This window comes from Haliaeetus leucocephalus, unplaced genomic scaffold (genome assembly GCF_000737465.1).
Source record: "Haliaeetus leucocephalus isolate CR32 unplaced genomic scaffold, Haliaeetus_leucocephalus-4.0 Scaffold915, whole genome shotgun sequence".
NCBI classification, from domain to species: Eukaryota; Metazoa; Chordata; class Aves; order Accipitriformes; family Accipitridae; genus Haliaeetus; species Haliaeetus leucocephalus.
Genome location: NW_010973351.1, coordinates 3,896,555 through 3,919,125, shown reverse-complemented (window position 1 = coordinate 3,919,125; position 22,571 = coordinate 3,896,555). Strand labels below are relative to the sequence as shown.

Here is a 22,571-nt window from a genome sequence, read left to right as displayed (position 1 = left end):
TTGGTTAGCAGTTTATTCAATGCAGAGTATTTTTTAAAAGTCTGCTGCCATTATACAATTCTGATGTCCACAGCATCCTTTTCAAATCTTTTTAAGGCAGGCACCTGGCTAGAAGGTAGGGGCTGTTGCTTTTCTAGCAGCTCTTCAGAAGCAGTGGGGCTGATTTGAAGAACTATTTTACATAGACAATACATAGACAATATCAGGAATCAGCAATCTCATATAGTTGTTTCTAACTGGGAAATATGTCTCAAAGTAATGCAGCTGACAGTGAAATCACTGAAAAGGGGCTGAGGAGTTAGAACATTCAAGTAAAACCAATGCAGCCTATGAAGTGAGAAAAAAACACTTTAGATATAGAAAACAAGCAGGAAAAAAATTAAGATCACAGAAAACAGTGATGAATGGCAGTATGTCTTTTATCCTTAAAGTATAACTCTTCCCTGGACAATAATAATATGAGATCAGTCTTATCTTCTGTGATAAGCTAGAGGAGAGAAAAGAATGTCAAGAGTCCTAAAACCTGGAACTCAGCAGCAAAAACTGTGAAAATGGCTGAGAAACTTCTCAACCAGAATTTCTTCTAAAACTTGCATTTAAAGGGTGGGCTAGGGTAGTGGAGGAAAATATAACCAATAAAAATAAAATCATGGCAGCCACATAAGCATATAAGAGCCCTCTGGGGTTTCAAGATTATTTTAGGGCCTCTCATCTCAGTCTGCTCCACAGAAATAGACAAATCGCATATGTAAAGACCAAAGAGTTTTCTTTCTCAGTAGCCTACCACCCACAGATTTGAATTTGGTAGGTTTTTTTCCCTTCACATTACTAGTCTTCTAGACACATCACAGGCACTACACAGGTATAAAAGAACACAAAAATAGGGTTCTGTATTCAGTGCTGCCCTGCCTTGCAAAGCTCTTTCCTGTAGCCATATCACCTGCCCACAGTAGCAGAAGGAAAACATAATAATCCCTTTGCACTGTTATTAAATCAGCAGATAAACCTGTGAGCAAATATCTAGAGGAGAGTGGCTAAGGAAGAAACACCTATTCAAGAAATGTAGAAAATATATGATTAAATTTACTAGAACCCTATTTCCAGTTCATTAATCATTTTGGCCTGGTACAAACTGCTGCTGGGACCTAGAAAAGAGTACACAGACCCACTATTTAATTTTGCATCTGACTAGTAGTTCTCCACTCCTGACTTGCATCCCTTTCTCTGTCTTCAGTTTTATTTCAGATAACTCAGCTATGTGCTTAGGTGGTCATTTTTATCAGCAGCCCTAGTTCACCGTACCCACTGCAGGTAGCTTATGTAATTTATGTTTTTAATTTTTCTGCAAAGCACCTAGTACAATGGTGAGAGGCTCCATTTAAAATTACCTACATAAATAAGCAAATATAATACCATTAGCATATAACAGATTGTGCTTATCAAACTATAAACACTGTAGGTTCAGAAAGTTCAGTGGCAGCATGACTACCAATGCACCAGAGGAACATGTATTAATTTTCTAATAGGTCTTACAGACCCTAAAATGTTGCATAACGCAGTAATAATCTTCTCACAATTTGCTAGGAAGAATTTAAGATTCTCATTTTCTTCTTTACACTGTATCAGTAGTTTTTCCTGGGCAACACGCTCGTGCTAGACCCAAAAGCATAAAAGCTGCATACAGCCAAAAACTCCCCCGACACAACTAACAGTGGGAATAATGTACAAGACAGGTTGAGAGCTATGTGCCCAGAGAGCTATGTTCTCTACCAAGGATCTCTACCAATGATCCTCTACCCAGGATCCTGGACTTTCCAGCCCCAGATCCACAAGCCAGTGCAAGCCTCAAGTAATTTGAGCACCCGCTCAGAGCACTGACAGAAGGGCACGTTCCAGGGGAGTACTTGACATCTTCCATACCCACTTTCAGAGACAGGACACCAGCCGATCAGGGACCGGAGGCATGCCGCATGCTACAGCCATTATTACGAGCTGCTGTGAATCTGGCAGCAGTGGTTTTGACCATCTCCATTTGCTTGCCCTGCTGCCTGCCAGAAACTACCCATCTTTGCCACAGCTGGCACTGAGCGTATGTGCGCGTCTCCACTGCTTCAGCACCACATCCAGCATCTGGACTTGAAATGACTGTCAGCAGCTCCAGTCTGCTGGCTCTGCTTCCAAGGGTGAACCTCTAGAAGAGGCACGAGAAGAGGACATGGGAGAGAGTAGCAGCACACGACCAAAGCTGGTAGAGCATGATTTATGTCACAACTCATCTCGCGGCTCCCGTAAAGGCTGCCTTCAAGTACTTTGCTACAGCAGAACGAAGGAAAGATAAGTCTGCTGGCCTCTGTTCACCAAATAGTATTTTGCTGTTTTTTCTTTTCCTTCTAGAAAGTGGCACTGATCTGTATGCTACACAGAATAAATCACCAGGGCGATTTCTTTCACTGTGGTTGTAAAAACAAGTTTAGCAACATTTATATTTTGCTGTGATTGAACCTTCCCACAGAGCTGCCATTCACAAATTTTAAATGCCTTGCAATATGCTTTGCACCTCAGTAATTATATTCTAAGTTATCGAGTTCACACACGCTCTCTTTTTCTAGCAACCCACGCATGCTTGAGAGAAATTACTTCTGAACACGCTTAATTTTAAAGTCTTCATTTTACACACTGTATGTAATCAAACTTTTATTAAACATTGCCAAGCAATCTGTCTCATTTAAAATGAGCTGCTAGAAGAGGTAAAGGTCCATTAAGCTGTTAATTGCACACTATAACTCTGATTTCTTGAAAAGTTATGTTGAATATAGTTTCCCCAAATGCTTAATTCCATACTTACCTAATTCTACTGCCATAGCTACTACATTGGTCAGGTATATGGTAACATATCGATACAGCCACGCCAGCAAAATTCTCCCATGTAGAAAGAGGAAGCAAAAAAAGAGCATTTCATTTCCATTTCTCTTGTTTGAGTTTGATATGGGGAATTTCACTGTACAGGTACAAAACACAATTCTGCTAATGTAAAAATACAAGTACACCCTAAAGGCAGAGTGCTTCTGCTACAGTAATGGCTTAAGTGATTTGAGAGCTCAAATGCATTGCAAGTAAACCTCAGTTAGACTTGAAAATGAAAGCAAGCAAGTGACATAGAAAATGTTATAGGCCACTGTTTTTAAATTACTTATAATGGAGGTCAAAAAATACTTTAGGCCATGAAAATAAAACTGAGGTGACTCCAAAACATATAAGCCACATACAAACATTTTCCAAAAGATTGCCACCTCTTATATATGGTTCAGAAATGGTTTGAATGCAGGTCTTTGTATGCAAAAACCACCATCAAAACATTTAAATTTGACTATACCAAACTCAAGAAACAGAAATGCTTTTTACATATTAGCTAATTAACTAGACCTTCATATCATGTAGCCTTGTAAAAAATAATAGTATTTCTCATTCTTAAATGACTTTATATCCATCTTTGTTTTAGTTTGTAGTAACTTGAATCATATGATCATGAAATTAGAGAGAGTGGAAAAGGATGAAGCATACATTAATTTCTCTCAAAAGGCACATAACTCAAAGCACAGTATCACACAAAAGCTGCCAGTTATTTTTCCTTTTTTTCCCCTATTCAATCAGCTGTGCAGACCTCTTCGCGACACTGAGAATGAAGTAATTAGCACTGGTATGTGTAAATTTATTACGTCTAGTAGGAGACTCTTTGTCAGGGTAATCTCTTTCCTCCAAGTCTTATGATCTGTCCATAGGAACATCTTCAGCCACCTGGCTTTCCGGTGTCTTATCAAAGCCATGCAGTTTAAAAATGGCAGAGCACCCTCCCAGCAAAAATTTGTGGTCAATCCCTTCCCACTTTGGAAGGCCTGTGACAGCTCTGAATTGCCAGGCATGCCTTTCTCACGTACAGCAACATTCTTCACTGCACTGTCCACACGGAACAACCACAACCAAAAAACCCTCAGCAGAAACACCAGAATCCAGATGCTTTAGCCCTTTCACTGATACTCGTGCTTACAGCTCTGACTTTCACGGGCCACAACCAGGAAGAAGGTTATCTTAGCTCTTTTTCATACAATAGAAAAAAACATCCGAAGAAATCAAAAGGGCCCCAAATTTACAAAAGAAAACAGCATGAGTATTTTGTTAAGTACAAACAGCCCTGAAACATATCAGCACTATCTTTCAAATTACAATAGCTGTTCAGGGTCTGAGACTTCAGATTAAGAGAATTAAATTTCCAAAACTCAGTGGAGTGTGTGCTTATTTAATTAAAAGCAGACAGAATTTCATTTGCACTTCATTGTTAGGAATACCACCTATAATATCACATTTTGGCAGTGCAGCTTAACTCCAATTTATACTAAAAGCATACTTCATCAAACTAATTCTGAAGTTCATTACAAACGCTAAATGCCAGTACTATTTGCTATAGCGATCCCATCCCATTTGGATGTTTAAACAGGCAAACATGGTCAGATAAACTTGGAGCGGCTTGTGAATGTTTTACGCTTTTTTAGATGAAGTCTTTTGTATTTGACCTGCCACTGTGAGCCACATTATGTATCCTTGATTTTAAATTTTCACAGGTATGGCTCAAGGTGTTGAAAAACTACAGAACTTTCTTGCTTGTACCTGTGCCTATAAAGTACATCAGGTTATTTTATTTTCCTCTCACAAATGAAGCAGCATATTATAGTCATTACTGGACTATATCCCACACAGCAAGGATTTCTCACTGATGGAAATTTACCCTTGTGCACTGCCTTCAGACAATGCTTATGGCCCAGACTGTGCCCTTCTAAGGCTGGCACATGGTAAAACTTTCTCCCACCCAAAGGAGAAAGAAGGAGACTTGAAGAGAAGGAACAGCATCCCATTTACTGAGACAGCCACTCAGGAGAGCTGGAATGTGCTACTGGAAAGTCAGAGGCCTCCCTCTTTCATCTGAGCAGCTATGTCAGCCAAGTAGGAGGGAGGAGAGGCACTGCTCCTACCTATTTTGGTTCAGACAAGTTTGGTTACCTGACCTATAATCATGGTTGTTTAGGCTTCTTCCTTGGCTAAGGTAGTCTGTTGCTGACAGATTTACAAATTCCTTTCAATCTACTACCGCAACACATTTAACTCATCACAAATAAACACCGGCAAAGTTTATGCTGGAGTCATGGACAATAATGCAGAAATTATCTGCTTGTAGCACACTGTTTACATAGGAGGAATCCAACCAAGAAGAGTTAGGAGGTCTGGTTTAATCCAGGCTCAGTCACTGCCTTCATATGCTGTCTCAGCCACACTTCAGAGGTCTGTACAGTTTCTTACTCCAGTTCAAAAGCACGGTAATACCCAAAGAGCTAAAAAGGCAGGCTGTAATAACAGTTATTGTAAATGTGTAGTTACATAATTGCAGACAAAATTCAAGTGATCAAAACCATCCATAAATACCTTTTACAGGGGAGGAAACATTTCCCAAGTATGTTACTGAAAACACCCCACATTATACTGTGTATATGATATTAATGCAGTTCACATTAAGCATTCTGCCATAATTAAAGTTCTACATCTGTGGCCTGCTGTTCAGTCCTTGGAATGCCAGACAGGTACTTTCCAGTAAGCTTGTACAAGGGGACTTCAGGGTTTGGGGCGTATTGGTGTGGGACTAAAGGGTTTCCAGCACTGCAGGGCCAGCAGAGCAGCTCTTGTCTAACAGAACATTTTGGATTTCTAGTTTTCACTTTCCACAGGAAGACAGATCTGTGTGAAATAAAACAACCTTCAGCTTTTACGAATTTACAGCAAGATTGTAAGCATCTTCAGACAAGCTCTTACTGGCAGGCAGATCTTGTTCTGCTGTTGCAAGGAACTTGGCATGGACAGCAAGTGAACTGGAGGTTTTGCAGCAGGCTCACCAGAGAGCCAGCATCCTAAAAGATGGCTGACTGGGACACCACACAGGATTTTGGCACGAGAATTTTGGAACCAACAGGTCAGTGAAATTTTTCTTAGCAGGGCAAAAGTAACCAGGATTCTGCCTCACACCTGTGCTGTAGAGTGCTTCCCTTTTTTGCACAAAAGCCTCAGCATTATATTCCAGAGGTCAGTTTTAGTATTGTTCATCATGTTTGTTCTTTTGGTGGCTCGTGGGTTTTTTTTCCTTCCTGCAAGACAACACTGTTTTCATACATAGTTTACTCAGAAGTCAGAGAAATCTGCTCTGTGAACACTGATAGATTTTCCAAATAAGTGATTCATAACTCTAAAGCCTCCTTTATCACGTGAGAGGAATTGTGCAAAAAAATATAGTGAAATATTAAACACTTTAAAAAAGGTAAAAAAGACAAACTAAAAGAAGTGGTAAGAGGATGGCTGAGAATAGCCTGAGTATTGAAAAACTCCTTTGAACACTATTGACTGTGAACACTGGATTCATCACAAGCCTAGGGAGTCTTCGTAAAATCTAAAGCATGCACACCTTACTCCTCTAAACAGTCTTGCCATCCAAAAGCTTTCAATAAATTCTAAAGTATTAGCAACATGTTATTGAGCTGGTACTCAATAATACTAATGATGCAATTTTCTTCTGCCTTGACACATACCAAATATACTAATAAAATCTAGCAAATTAAACCTGGATTCACTAGATGTTATTAACCTTAATATAAAGGAGACAGTTCTGTTCCAAGTCTTGCTTCATTTATCTTTCATATTTCTGTATCTTACCATGACTCATGCTGCTTCTTAAAGGCACCCTTTAATTTCAAGGACACCATCTTTGCTTACTACCTTAGTATTGTTTAAATAATAAAGTTTAAAACAAGTGAGAAACTTGAATTAATGAAATAAGCAGAGAAACAAAGGAAAGAATAAAGAAACTTAGAAGAAACTCATTAATATTGCCAGCATATACTACAAAGGTCTATCTGAGTTTTAGGCACCTATTTGCTGCATATTTTCAAACTACCAATGAAAGCTAGTGCATTTAGCTTCAAAGAACTAGATGCTAAAAGTGATCAAGTTAATCAAATAATTTTCTCTCCTTCAAGTCCATGTGGTTTCCCACACAATACCTCTCTTTACAAAATCTCACAGTCTTCTTTCATTTTTGCTCCGTTCATATCAGTATCAACCAGTTTATGGACCACATTATCACTTTCAGCCTAGCATGAAACTTCAGAACAAAAACAAACAAGAAAAATCATCTTCCAACAAATTTATTACATTCTAGAAGAATCCCCACAAAGACATGCTTTCTTTCATCCTGGAAATCCATTGTGCCTGCAGCTTTCCTCTATTCATTTGAAATGCCCGTGCCATTTCCTTACTTTCACAATACTTTTTGTCTTCTCCTAGCACCCAGAACATTTGATCAGGTCACATCACCATTTAAAGAATCTTCTATTCTGTCACAATTACCATACCATTGATTGCCATACTGCAGGACTTATTTCAATGACCCCATTCTATTTTGGCTACACATTTCAGAAAGATGAAGGCGATCCAGAACAAGCCCAAAGACAGGGTCAATGAGATTGGCGTGGGGGATGAAGACTACACCTTGGAAGTAGAATCTAGAGGAGCTTATCTTCTTCAACCTATGAAAACAGGAGAATGGGACAGGTCTCCTCTATATAAATGCATCAGAAGGGGTTAATGGTAGGAAAGACCACAGAAGCCTATAGCCAACACAAAATTTTGATGCAGAAACGAAAGGACACTGGTTTCTCATGAGCCAGTGGAAGAGGGAGTTTTCTAGCCCTCCCACTGGGAAAGATCATCAATAGCAGATTAAAAGTACCCTGTAATAGCAGGAGGTGAGACACAAAAAAACTGAAGGTCACGTGCATTCCCATACTCTTGAACCATACCAGCTGGGATGTGTTTCTGACCTGGCTTTCCTGAAACCTGGCACCCTAAAACCCTTACTGGGCCCTCACAGTCTCATTTCATCCCTGCTCAGGCTAAGGTGGCCGGTTTGCACCATGTCATTACCCCTTGCCAGTCACTGCCCAACCTTCTGCACTCCCTGTTCTTGGTTTCTTCTGCTCGACCCTGCTGTTGCAATGCTTCTACTGGCTCCGCTCCCTTTGGTTTTTAACACATCACCCGGGCAGCCTGGAAGCTGTGCAGCTGCCCTGCTTTTTGCCACAGAAGGGTTCAAATTTTCAGCAGGGCAGCAATGACCTCAGTAACAAGCCGTAATTTATTTAATGAACACAGAGAGTTGGCATCTGCCTGTGGTCAAGTGGGTTCTCAGTGCTGAGGGGAGAAAAAAAAGCAACAACCACTAACAGATGTAGGATATTAACTGAGAATTTCAGCAAGAGAGCAGGTTGCAGAGGGCAGCAAAATAGAAAACAAAAAACAGTGTTAGGACTACAGCATCTAGCATGGGTGCTGTAAATAACCTGTTCATTAGAGAAAGAGAAAGCTGAAGGCATGTGCCATTGTTTGGCAAAGCAAATGTGTTTGCTCTGTCTGTAAGAAGACTGGATGAGCTACAGACAGTCTGGAACAACGCATAAAAGCCAATGGCATTATCAGAGATGAGAAGGCAGCTGCAGTTACACTTGATGTAACAGGGACAGAAGATAATTCTCAGGCTAGATCACAACTGCGAGAAAAAAAAAGTAATGAAATCACTCAAACGCTGCAGAGTCACCTGCCCCCAAAGTTACTACACTTGCAGATCATATCTGCCTCTGGAGAAAAAATAATGGAAGTTCCTGAATACATCGCTATATTCAGGAGGTTAGAAGTTCACCAGTAGTTTAGAAATATATATATATTCAAAATGTAAATAATACGCCATGAACTAGTTAGCCCCTGTTCATGATTAAAAAATATAAGCAACACTAATAGCTATTCACTTAGATGGACTTTATAATAAAACCATTTCAGTGCATACCAGTGTTTAAAGTGCTAAAAATCAAGACAGGATCATGAAGTGTGTGCAACAAAAACAATACCAAAGAGCTGAGGAAACAGAACAGTGGAGTCGGAACTGACATGCTTTCAGATGGGTGTTTTGGGTTTGTGTGGTGGGGTTTTGGTAGCAGGGGAGGGGGCTACAGGGCCGGCTCCTGTGAGAAGCTGCTAGAAGCTTCCCCGGCTCCAAGTCGGACCCGCTGCTGGCCAAGGCCAAGCCCATCAGCAATGGTGGTAGTGCCTCTGGGAGAACAGATTTAAGAAGGGGAACCTGCAGTGAGTAGGGGATTGGAGTGTGAGAGGAACCTCTCTGCAGATACCGAGGTCAGTGAAGGAGGAGGGGATGCCCCCGCAGCCTGTGGTGTAGATGGCAGGCTGTTCCCTCAGCCCACGGAGGGGAGCGGGGGAGCAGATGCCCACCTGCAGCCCGGGGAGAGAGGAGCCCACGCTGGAGCAGGGGGATGGATGCCCCCCAAGATGGCCGCCGCTCTGTGGGAAAGCCCGTGCTGGAGCAGGCTGTGCCTGAAGGACTGCAGCCCGTGGGAGGGAACCTACACTGGAGCAGTTTGTGAAGAACTGCAGCCCGTGGGAAGGACTCACCTTGGAGAAGTTCATGAAGAACTGCCTCCTGTGGGAGGGAGCCCATGCTGGAGCAGGAAGAGTGAGGAGTCCTGCCCCTGAAGAGGCTAAAGCAGCAGAGACAAGGTGTGATGAACTGACCCCAACCCCCATTCCCCATCCCCCTGCACCGCTGAGGTGGAGGAGGGAGAGAAAATCAGGAGTGGAGTCGAGCCTGGGAAGCGGGGGGGGGGAAGGTGTTTTAAGATTCGGGTTTACTTCTCATTATCCCTGTTTGGATTTGATTTGTAGTAAATTAAATTTATTTTGGTTTTTGCCCAAGTCGAGTCTGGTTTTTGCCTGTGACCATAAGTGGTGAGTGATCCGTCCCTGTCCTTGTCTCGACCCAGGCACATTTCCTTATGTTTTCTCCTACTCATCCCACTGCGGGGGAGGAGGAGTGAATGGCTTCGTGGTGCTTTGTTGCTGGCTGGGCTTAAACCATGACAATGGGGAAAAAAGACTCATAACACAAATGATGACTGTTTAAGGACTCAAGTCTGCTGGTTAAAACTAGCAAGGTGGGGCTCAGGTAGCAAATGTAAGGATGACTGCAAAAAGCTCTGCCTTTCAGCAGAAGTGACACCAGGAATTTCAGATTCATTGAGACACAGATGCCACCAGGGAAGCCCTTGGGAATGCTGTAGTGTCTCTTCAACAGCTTAATTATAACAACAGATGAAGTATTCAGATTGCTTTACAAGTTAAATGAATAAGGTTCAAAATGGAGCTCAATACCAGGTTTGCTAACTTCACAGAAAGATTATTAGAGACTACTTAAAAAGGTGCAGTAATAAATTATCTCTGTATCTAATATCTAATATCTATCTCTGTATCTCTGTATCTAATAACATAGATGAATTAGTTTTTCCCAGGGTTATGATGTTAAATATAACATAAGATAGAAACAGCATAGGTTAAACTTTCATTGGTTATGCACTTCTCGGTAGAGGATCACTGAGTAAGTTTCAGACGGTGGAGCAAAACAGAAAGTGTCAGCAGTCATCAAAAAAATTAGACATAAGAAAAAATAACAGCTGAATTTTGGACAACATAGATAATTCAGGATAGCATTCAAAATTTCTTAAAGTGAAGCAAATGGAGCGCCTCTTCAATGCTACATAACTTACACTGAGAAGCAGAAGGGCACTAAAGTCAAAACCAAGTTGTCAAGCACAGCAGGTGCACACAAGGGACGGCAGAAATTATTTTTGTGCTAAATATCCAGTCTTCCAAAAGCTTTATTTAAAATACAAATAATCATCTAGGCCAGTAATGAAGTTGTCAGATTCCCCTGGAGCTAGTAAAGGAACTGCTGGTGTTCCTAACAGCTAGACAGGACTATGTTAACTACTCACTAAACAGCTAGGGCAACAAGTGTTACCAGAAAAGTCACAGACTGGTGTCTCACTATACTGCTTCTTAGGAAGCAACGGCAAATCCAGAAGAGGGAGGAACACTGCATTTCTTCTACAAGTATTATACAGCCTAGGGAGGGTAAAAAGTTTCCATATAAACCCTGAAAGAAACAAAGGGATGAAGAAAAGGGAAAAATGGGATTTGCATTGGGGAAATTGCGCTGGTTTTATCAGTGTATTTTGTTCCAGTTGGAATATCTCGTTCATCAGCTCAGGTGCCCTCTCACAGACTTCCCTGTGGACACAGAGGCCATCAGGTCCCTGTCAAAAGAGCAGCTGAGGAGACAGCGAGGCTGTGTGCATTTAAGAAATGTGAACTAACATGGTGGCCTGAACCCAAGTAAGCCTGTACCACTCTCCCTACTCTGAATGTTATTTGGAGAGCAATGGCACAGCAAGATTGCTTTTAAACTTATTCTTCATTGCTTCTTTGCAACAGCCACATCATAAAAGCAGATTCCTGAGGTTTTTTTCTGAATTGGGAAGGAAAAAAATTAAAGGTCGTATCCACCTTTTTTCAGACCTCTTTGCAAAACACCTTCTAACCACCCATACAAATTAAACTCAGAATTGCCCGGAAGCGTTTCATCCTTTATGTTCATAAACTAGCAATCTTGACCTCCAGATTTTAATTTATTTTACTGAAATATTTATTTCTTTCAATAAATGAAGCATTCCAGATTTGGCTCTCTTGGCAACAAAGATTGCTCAAAGAGCATGATCATGAATGTACAAATTTCATTTACCGCAATCTCTTCATATAAACCATGAAGGTATAAAGCTGACTACCAGAAGAGTAACAGACAGTATTAGCAAATTCCTTTCTAAAGCTTCAGTTTATCAAGTTAATGATTAATGAATTTATTAAAACAGAGATGAAAGTCCAGGAGCAAAGTTCCAAAGTAAAACAGACTGATATCATCGGTTCTTAAACCAATCTCCTAACTCATTAAAAAATAACAGTACATGTTACCCTGTCCAGAAACTTTTTACTACCTTGCATAGGATTGCAAAGAGTAAACCCACCAAAAGTAATAGATTGACCCCTAGAAACAACTGTTTATAAAATGGAGCCCTTTGTCTTCATTTTAAGTTTACTATCCATCCCACTAGCTTTTTTCTTTAGTGCTAGGGAGAAAAGAAATAGGTTCACACGGTTGCATAAAAGGCTAGGTGTGGCCAAGGAGAAAAGAAGAAGCATCTGTACCAAAGCTATTGCTCTGTCGTCACTCGGTGCACAACAGAGCACAGAGGTGGGATCTCAGCCAGCTCACTGTGGGCACACTGGGACTGTTTCATTGCACGCCTACATACAATCATTATGTGAGGAAAGAGATCACCCCTCTTGCCTATTATCAAGCTCTTCCAAAAAATCTATCCATTATTCGTAATTAGCTTCTAATGCTTCTCCCATTTGCCATGTACAGAGTCACCCCAGTGAGCACTGTCGCCTTTTGCTAGACTTCACTGACTGTGGTATTTCAGACTTGCCCTGCTAAGCAGCGGGCTCAGGAAAAGCAGCATTTGCAAATGGCGTTACAGAACAAGCATGCAAAAGGGCTGAACCGTCCTAGTTTTGAAACAAGGTTTTCAAGCTGATAGGTACCATTAACAAGGACAGGACGCAGCGCTCAGATGTCACTCATCCGTATGGTCTCCCGTCGATGACCTTTGCAAAGGACAAATCAATACTAAGCAGATACTGTATCTACTATTTCTTACTGTGTAGGAAAGGTCAACCAATTTTCATGTATGTATCAGTTCCAACATTACTGTTTTCAGACACAGAACTGCTTAAACCTGGGAATAACGAAAAAATTCTTACCTTGCGCATAGCACCATTTCTTTAAAAAAAAAAGACTTGGAATGGAAACTTATTTCACAAGCAAGGTATAATGCTTATAAAAGAAATGTAAAGCTTTACCTTGCTATCGTGAAATGATCTCTACAAATACAATGTAAATGAAATTATAAACAGCACTTATAAGACTGCTTCCTTAGCAAAATTCAGTAGCACCTGTGTGTTTTACCACAGAAGCAAATATTTTTTTTAAGTATTAAGCCATTTACATTCATTTTGTGCATGCCCACTGCACCTGTGTTCGTTCGTATGCGCAGGCCACAGAAATCATTCTCCTCTTATAGTTACTTAGATGGCATATTTTGAGAGAGGCCTTTACAAAAATACACTTTTTGGTTCTGTATTTAAACTTGATCCCATTTAGCTCAATGCCAAATCCTTTTAACTTCAGTGAGAAAATTCTATAATACAAATGTTGCCACAGTCTGTGAGTTGCCTGGTGCTGAATTCTTAACTGAAATTTTTTGCTTTTTTTTAATATATATTTGAATTCTCAAAGTATGATTAAGTTTAACATTTCATAGTACCTGAAAGTTCAAGGATGAACATCAAAACTCTATTGAATTCAACAACACTGTGTTTAAATGAAAAAGTATCCTGTTGTATATCTTAAACACACCACAAACATAAAACAACACTAAAACTTCAGTCTGGCTCTGATTAGAAGACACTGCTGCACTATTTGATATTGCAAGTGTAAGATCTACAAGGACAATATTTTAAAATATTCAGAAAACTAGTATTTTAAAACATTTGCATATGGGAAAAGGGTTATTTAATACTCAATATAATGAATTTCTGAGTTGCATTATCTGCAGCATTGTAAGGAGATATTGCACTCATGTTCTTTAGCTGTATGGAAGTGGAGCAATGGCATTTCCGTACATCCATAAGCAAAGTCATAAAAAGGATCTATAATCTTTTGATGAATACATTTAATACATTTCAGTAAGGTTTATTACAGTTCTTGCTTCCTCTTCTCAGCGTCACTCATGGTTAATGTAGAGATACACACAATGTTAAAAAAGTCTCAGCAGTTCATTTCAAGTAAAGAGAAGCAATGTTTTAAGAATAAAATACTTATTCTTACTCTTACTGTACTTGAATTGGTCAAGAGTTAAGCCGTTTTGTTTACTGTAATTTTGTAAATCATAGAAAACATCCATTGACAAAAATATTTAATGTTTATATTCTTGCAAATCCATGCTCTCAGAGTGGTTTCTGTCTGTCACGCAAATATGAAGGCAAAACCAAATCATACAGCTTTGTACTGTGGAACAGTGCTAGATTAGGAAAGTCTATTCTGATGTTGCTATCACCAGTATCGACAAATATAAATCAAAAATTAAGCTTTTTGTTTATTTTTAATTAGTTGCTTGTGTCATCTCATCAGAAAATCAAATTAAAAAAAAATTTTTTTAAATCATACTGTCCTGGAGTCAAACACTGAAAAACAGACATACTTCTGGCTGCAGCCATGTGCCAAAAGCAGAATTATAAGCAAGCAATTCATTTTAAGATTTCTGAAACTACCCACTGAATTATTCTTTCACTGAGGAAATCCAATCTTTGCACTGTGATACAGGACAGCGCTGTCTGTCTCCTTGTCTTGTCATATTGCTTATTTTGATTTGCTGCAATGGCAAGGAAGTATAGATTTTTAATATACTTTTATTGCCTTTTAGATAGCTGACTTACTGACAGTGGTTTTGGGGCATTTTCTTCCTGAATTTTTATGACTGTCTTTTTGATGACTATGCTTTTTAAATCTTTATTGGGGAATAATGGCTGAATTTCTATAGGGATAGATGACAAATTTTGTTAGGTGCAATACTAAAAATGTTCATTTGGATGCAGAGAGATTTTTTTTTTCCAAAAAGAAAAAACAAAACAAAATAAACCCAATACAAACACTGGTATAGTTCTTGTCGTCTCCCATCCTGCTCTTATAGAATTCTCATGCTTTTTTAAAGCAGGATCCAAAATAAAACCAGCTGAAGATTTCAGCTCTTTTAAAGTAATCTATATTAGTTACATGGTGAAAGTCTGTTTTCTTGCTCCCTAACAATGAAGAACACAGAGTACAATAGTAATTATTCTAGAAACAGCTACACTTTCTACTGTGCCTTCATAAGAAGAATGATAAAATGGCAACATTGAAATATCACTGAGAGTAAATGGAAACCAGAATGCTAACGCTGCACGTGAGCACACAGGTATGCTCAGGAGACTCTGCAGGACTGTAGGTATTGCTGTACCTGGCTATAAGTGTCTGCTTTTGAAAACAGCTATTCCTCACAGATAGTCTCTCATTTCATTTGGCCCTACATTAATAGGTTGTCATCCTGCACAGCAAGAGAGGGTTGCAGAAGAAGCAAAAATAAATACTTTCTCCAGAAAGTTGAGGCAGGGGACGGGGACAGGACAGGTTACAGCCAGCAGCATCTTCCAGCTAGAAAGCTTGTTTTTCACACCCTCATAAAAGTGCAGTCAGACAAAAAGCAGCAGAAAGGTGTAAGTCAGATTTTCCTCATTACAACTATGAACATTACAATGCTATAGTACCATTGCTATTGATCTGAATTCTGTGATGTGTTTTGGAGAAATCTTTGCTTTTAAGGAAGATGATAAAACAAAAAGGAATCCATGACACTTCTTTCTTTGCACAAAGAATGCCATTAAAGCAGGCACATAAACTCAAAACATACATATTCTTCAATGAAGACATATTTTATAAAACAGCAAGAGTTACCTAAAACAACCCCCTAAAACCAATAACCAAGTACTTTAGTGGTATATTTCTTCACGGTGTAAACTAATGGCAAAAAGTGTACTTTCAGCACACTATCCTGAGCTTTCAGGGGGATACCTTATTTAGAGATTCAGTTCACTTTCCTGCCCATACCCAGAATCCCCAACACTCAACTTTACCTTTTCTTTTTCTTTTTGCTCTTAAAAATCACACTAAAACTACTTTAAAAGGTATTTTATTACTCCAACAGAAGTAAGTACCTGCTGTAAAACAATGTACACATTCCCATAAGCTTTTTATAAATTCTCACAAGCCATTACGCCCTATTTAATTTCATCTGTATTTTAACCATGTCGTTGCACTTAGTTCCACCTTACTATCTTACCATACCATCTCACTAATAATCGCTTTTGAGATTCCAACTTCTATATCTTAATTAAAACTGTGGACTTATATTACAGCACTAATTTAACTACAGGACTTTGAGAATTGGGGCATCTTGGAGAAAAAGAACTTTGTCCAACACTTGACTGTCCAAGTACCTTGTGTTTTTAAAGTGAGGTGTTTTCTTTACATGTGACAGATGACCCTCAGAAAATGACATCACATCAAAGTCATCAAAACAGCACAGGCCTAATCAAAATGAAAACTATGAAGTGCATCATGCAACATCTGAAAGAAAGATTATTCTACCTGTATCGGACATGCTCGATTGTGTCATATGTCAGCTTGCTGCTGATATTCTGACTATGAGGGTTGCCTAGGAGACAACAGAGATATAGAAGTTAATCGTTAATCGCAATTTTGCTATTAATTTTTTCTTTTATGAAAGTATTACACCAAGACAGCCTGAAAAGATGACAAAGAAAGATTTAACGTATACTTCACAGCAATGCCCTGAAGCTCCTTAGAGCAGTTAGTTGAGAGAAGGGACATATAACAGAAGAAAGCAATTATGACAGACCTTGAAACTTCAGCTGGATCTCTTACTAATACTTAGGCAGTTCCCTTAAAAAGAAAATGCAACTGCATATGCACAAATGTACTAGGAAAAACTACAGACAGAATGTACATTCATAAATACATTTGCACACTAGCTAAGAAGCAATTTAGAAGACACAGCGTCTGGAGATAACAGACATTCGTGATTGGACACCAGGACTATCCCTGGGTTTTTTAGTGTCTGAAATTCAAATAGCTCATGAAAAAATAAATTTTATTGCAAAATTAGTAGCTACCTTAGCACAGCTCAGCACATGCATGTATTAACAATTAAGACAGCACATAATAAGGGCATGCATTTATCTTCTTGAGCAAAAAAGATTACAACAATATCCACACAGGCACAGCACACTTCCCTATTAGTAAATGCTTGAAGAACATGCCTAAACAGTTTGGAAACAGAACAAGAAAAAAATTGCTATATTAATACGGTTTTTGCAGTATTTTGCTACAATATTAGCTACTCTCTTTTTAAAATTTCAAAATCACCCTGCTGAAAGTTATTGAGTGAAGGTGTTGAAAAGAATAATAAATTTAGACCTCAGACCCAAAAATAATACTTAGATTTTTCATGTCTGATGTTGCATTTCTGTAATTTCCAATTCAAATATTCTCAATTTAGAAGTGAGAATCTCTCTTACTTACATTACTTTCCCTCATTTACACATGCAACAGCTAAACTGCAGTTCTTCGGGCCTGTGGATTATCACCAAGAAAATAAAAAAAGCTGCAAGTCAAACTCCCCTTTCACTCACATCTGTATCTGTTAAATGAACTCTTTTCATACAACAGTTACTGCCCTCAGAGTACCAGAGATGTAACTGAAAAAAAAGAGATTTGACCATACTAGAGGTCTCGTTATCATTTCAGATGAAAGCAGTATTAAAAAAGATACAATTTGTTCTCCCACAGCATTATAGGTACTATGCAACTGGCAGCATTACTATTTCTATTCACAAGCACTCAATTGATTCACAAATTAATTTTTTTTCCACCACTGATGTTACTTATTATAAAGGGTTGAGCCCAATGTTGTTTGAAATAACTAAGATCAGAGTGCATACATTTCACTTTACAATGGCTGTAGTGACAGAACATTAATTTTAATATCACTGACATGTACTTGAATGTAATCAAATCAATGTATCTTGTTATAACAGCAAAAAACCCTATCCCAATCAAAAACAACATCTATTTCGTAATGGATCTTAAATCCAGTCTCTGGATCCTGGCCTCGCTAGCATTCGGGAAACAAAACAGGGGGAATTGACACGTACAACAGCACACTGACAATGAAAACTATCCAGAACTCTCAAGTGGCTCGCCCAGGTGATAAGCACAAATGTGCTGGTGCTTGAGCGAGCAGAGTTTTCTTTTAAAGCAATGCTACCTAGTTCCCAAGTGAGGAATCACTTTGCTCTATGTATCAGGGAGCAGAAGAAAAACACAAAACTAGCAAAAAGGACACATAGCCCACAGATAGTAACACACAATAAGAAATTTTGATTACTTCAGTGGGACTATTCACAGCATATATAGATAATACTGTACGGTGTATTTTTTTTCTGGTTGAGCATGAATCGCTCTAATGCAAACTGTCTCACACAGTAACAACATTTTCTAAACAGTGGGTGATGCTGCCTTTGTATAAAAGCACATTCATTGTGTGGTTCTTGGCTAGATAATAGTGCCAGAAAGATATGAAAGGTTTAAGTAGAGGATCTGGGGACAAAATACTTATAAGGGGTGCTGAAATACCCACGTCCACAGCTGTAATAGCTAAATCTCCACCCAGGTACTGCATAATTCTGTAGATATCTTTTACTCACATTCTTATGTACAAGACTGCTTTGGCAATACAGATCCTTTTTTCTGAATATGCACCAAAGTCTAACAGTCTGGGAGAGGTATAGCACCTATTCCCTGCCTAAATTCACTTGGGAACTTTGAGCTAAGCTTTCTTTTAAATAAAATGCCTATACTGAGCTGCAGTATAACCCCCTGTGTTGACTCTCACTGAGAGAGTGGTGGTTCTGGATTCTGGTCCTTGCATAAGAAATTGGTTTTGCATTTTGCATGGAAAAAACACCCACTGAACAAACAGTGCTCAGAGCTACTCTGTATTTGTTTATGCCCAGGATGGTGCCCTAACTCCTGGGCAACAGAGTCATGCTCCTTTGATTTTTCTTCTTCACCAGCACAGACGGGTCCTTGGCCACCAAAGAACAAAGCTAGGGGTGACACAAAGGGACGATGCCTCCTTTGTAAAATCATTGGTCTTCCAACTACTCTATAGCAGTGTTAAAAAACCTGCAGAAGTACTCTTCCAAGAACTCAAGAGGCACAGTTTTGATCTATTTAGATAGAAACTTGAGAAGAATAATGGGAACACTGTTTTGCACTTACCATAAACGTTGTTTCTGAGGTCATCAGTAAAAGCTTTAAGTAGACTCTCTGGGAAAAGTGCTGAACCGGCATGGTCAAGGTAAGTAATCCCTAAAATAAAAATTACTAGATTCAATTTTTTAAATATTTAATTCCATTTTCTCCCACAGACTACGTTATGAAGTGCACCATTCAAAGAGCCCTAGTGCAGTACACCACATAAAAAGTCAATTTCCCTAAACTTTCTGGGGTATGATATTTCTCTGCCTGACTTAGAGGTCTCTACAGCTCTCGAAAAACACTCCTCAAATATGTTCCAACAGTCAGGCTATATTCACAGCAAGGCGTCTTTCATTCACTTAGCAGAAAAAAAAAGGATACAATAGAAGCCCAATATTTTGATTGCATCTTTATAATTTTTAATTAAAACCAAAATATTTTAAGAGGTCATTCCTTCCATGTTTAGATTACACATTCTTCAGAAAAGAAAAATCTTTTTGTTCTGCCTGTACAAGACTTAGCAAGCTGGTGTCTTCAGTCACAGTACCTTGTTGCTCCTAGGCACTACTTACTATGAAGACTACCATTACCACAATGACAATTATTATTATTAACAACAACACTACTAGTGTTGCCTCCTTGCCGACAAATGAAGCTACTCTCTCAAGAACTGACAAGGCCTAAATCATGTTTGAAGCCCAAAGACAGGACTAGTTTAAGTTTTAATGTATTTAAATTATTTCTTGCCACTCTGCTGCACTTAACATTCAATTCATTTTTAAAATCTCCTTTTATATTATTAAGCTATTGCAAAACTTTTAAATAAATGCTTATTGGAAACGAAGGCTTCTTCATGTTTGGCCATTTTCGATTTCTTAATCTTTAGCAATTATTCTTCCATTTCTCCAGTGTGTTTCACGCCCTTTATTAGTTTTTTTCATTTCACTTACCTTAAGTATTTCAACCTATTTCAAATTTTAATAATGATGAATATGATTAAGATTAGAATTTATTAAGTCTTTTAAAGGCCTTCCCTTTCCACAGGGATTTAAAACCGAGTTAAGCTTTAAACAAGAAGCCTCGACACTTGGAAATACATATTATTATATATTATGTTGCTGTAGCAGTGATTCAGTGGGTAACGGTGTGAGGTAGTGCTAATGATAAAACCAATCCAGACACCCATCCCTTCTTTTATTTTCAAAAGAGAAAAGCCCTCCCCCGCCTTAAGATTTGCCGACTTACAGTGTCTAGCAAAAGCACAATTTTTAACGATGGCCTGAAGTCAACCAAGTGTTTTGAGGTGCTTTGAGGGGTGGAGCGTGGACAAAACCTGGGTGGATTTACTAGATGTACAGACATTTTAGGTTTTCGCTATTTTTTCTGAAATCCTAGAAAGTTTCTCCCAAGCGGTATGAAGCGGCACGTAGAAGCACACGGGGGTCAAAACGCATACGGGGGTCCAGATGACCCAGTTTCTGACAGGAAAGGTTCCAGCTGCTCGGCTCACCCCCAAAATGGAGGGGGTTTGGAGGGAGAGAGGCAGGCTGCGTCGCGGTGGGAGGCAGCCAGGCCCCTGCCCGGCGGAGCGGCATGGCCTCCTCCAGCAACGGGACGGCAGCAAGGGGACGGCAGCTTTCCCTCCGGCGGGCCAAACGCTCGCCATGGCCGCCCCGAGGCCCGCGCGGCCCACGCCTTGGCACCAAACGCCTCTGCCCTGAGGGGTAGCTGAAGCGGGGAAGCAACAGCCACGACCACCGGGGGCCCAGCTCAATGGCGGCGGTCGGGGCTATAAACGACCCACGGTCACTGGCTACGGCTGGGAGAGCCGGGAAAGGCAGGCCTAGAGTTGAGAAAGGGAAGAGGCATCCCTGAGCCAGGAAGATGGAGGAAGGACCGCTGTCCTGGAGGCGGCCATCCCGGCCAACGCTCTTTCTCAACGCAAGCCCACGCAGAGGTGCCATTTGGCTCGTTAGCTCTTATCGGCACCACGAGCACAGCCGCTGGAGGCAGACAACTGACGGTTTTGGATCCTTCCAGCCCTAAGGAGATTGACGGCATCGAAGTGATAACACAACCGTACAGCACGAGGAAAAACCAGGCAACCGGCTGAGGCTCCTCAAACGCAAACTATCCACCGACAAGGGGATATGGGTGCTTGCTGTCCCGACCGACGCTCCTGTGAGGCAATGTGGACTAAAAGATCTCTAAGTAAAGGCCCCCTAAGTGGTTTTTCAAATTTGATTTGTTGCGTAGCTCATTATGAAGGACAATATTCCAGTTCTGTGAAATGGACGTAAAAAAAACAGCCTGCCATTTTTTAAATCCTCCTCCGGTTGTATTACTTCGAAAATGTGGGAGGACATTTGGCTGAGGAAGGAAAAATTATTAATTCTTAAACTTTAATGCTGCTGTTTAATTGAAAACAGAGAACAGCATTTAACACTCTCTCTCCACTGCCCAAAAAAAGAAATAGGCTCTCTCATCATTTGAGACTGCACCGAAACAAATATCTTGCTATTGCACTTTTATGGTGTAGTTTTTTCCTTCCTGTCTTACTTCAATAAAACTATATTTCTAAAGAAAAGAAAAAAAATGTGGCACATGCATAACACTGGCAAAGAAAAGAACATTAATAACTTTCATTGTGCTTTTTCCCTGGTTTAATAACATTTGCTATTTTAACTTTATTGAACGCACTTTAACCAAAGAGATTTGTCAGTATATACAGAATAATACAGTTTCCCCTGTTTCACTGTGGTATTTAGTATATAGGCTGTCAGCACTATGAAATTATACTGTGTACAGGAAATAACAGGAGAAAGAAAATATAATACGATCAACCAAAAGAAAATTAAAATGCAATATCCATCAGGACATGGTTTCATTGCTCAGGGAAAATGTAAAATTAACTTTTAGTTTAATTTACATACTATTACATTTGGAATGTGTAACTGACTTCATTGATCTAATAATATACCAACTATTTGATAAAATCACATTTCAGAAGGAGGGGGTTTTTTTATAGGAGTATCGAAAACCATTCAATGTGTCGGCATTAGTTACGGAAAGTTATTCAGCAAGAGTATCGGTTCATAAGCTGTAACATTCATATGCTAATATTCTTGCAGATTAATTTTACATGGGGAACTCTTTGGGAACCAGTGCAGGCCAGTCTGTCCTGCTGAAGAAAACCCCAGCCCAGCTCTCTGTTCTCCTTCCGTGCAACAATTCACCTCTTAATAAAGCATCCACCATCTCTGCATGCCTGCCTTGGTTCTTTGTAAAACTTCACGAGAGCACGTGCACATACAGCCTCAGGAATGCCAGGGACCATTCAGTTTAACTGAACATTTCTATCTCTTAAATGAAAAAAGATAAAGATAATTTAATTTGGAGCATTTTAAAATTAGAGCTTAAGACCAGGTGAGAACACTTAACCGTACATAGTCTGACTGCCTGCAAAACACCCAAGGCAAAAAGAAACTATCTGGATTAATATTTTGGAGCCAAAATACCTGCTTCTGACAAAAGCACGCTTTCCTAAAAGGTAACTCCACCTGACTGAAGAAATTTAAAGACA

General features: G+C 39.6%; 1 protein-coding gene across 1 annotated transcript in view; it reads right to left on the bottom strand.

The window, feature by feature from the left end:
- Positions 1 to 22,571, bottom strand: part of MOCOS (molybdenum cofactor sulfurase) — a 219,387-nt gene that overhangs the window by 174,274 nt on the left and 22,542 nt on the right. Inside the window, exons 2-3 of the mRNA XM_010583594.1 lie at positions 19,010 to 19,099; positions 16,295 to 16,361 (exon numbers count right to left, since the gene is read on the bottom strand). Coding sequence (XP_010581896.1) covers positions 16,295 to 16,361; positions 19,010 to 19,099 — 157 coding nt within the window. The remainder of the gene's footprint in view (positions 1 to 16,294; positions 16,362 to 19,009; positions 19,100 to 22,571) is intronic.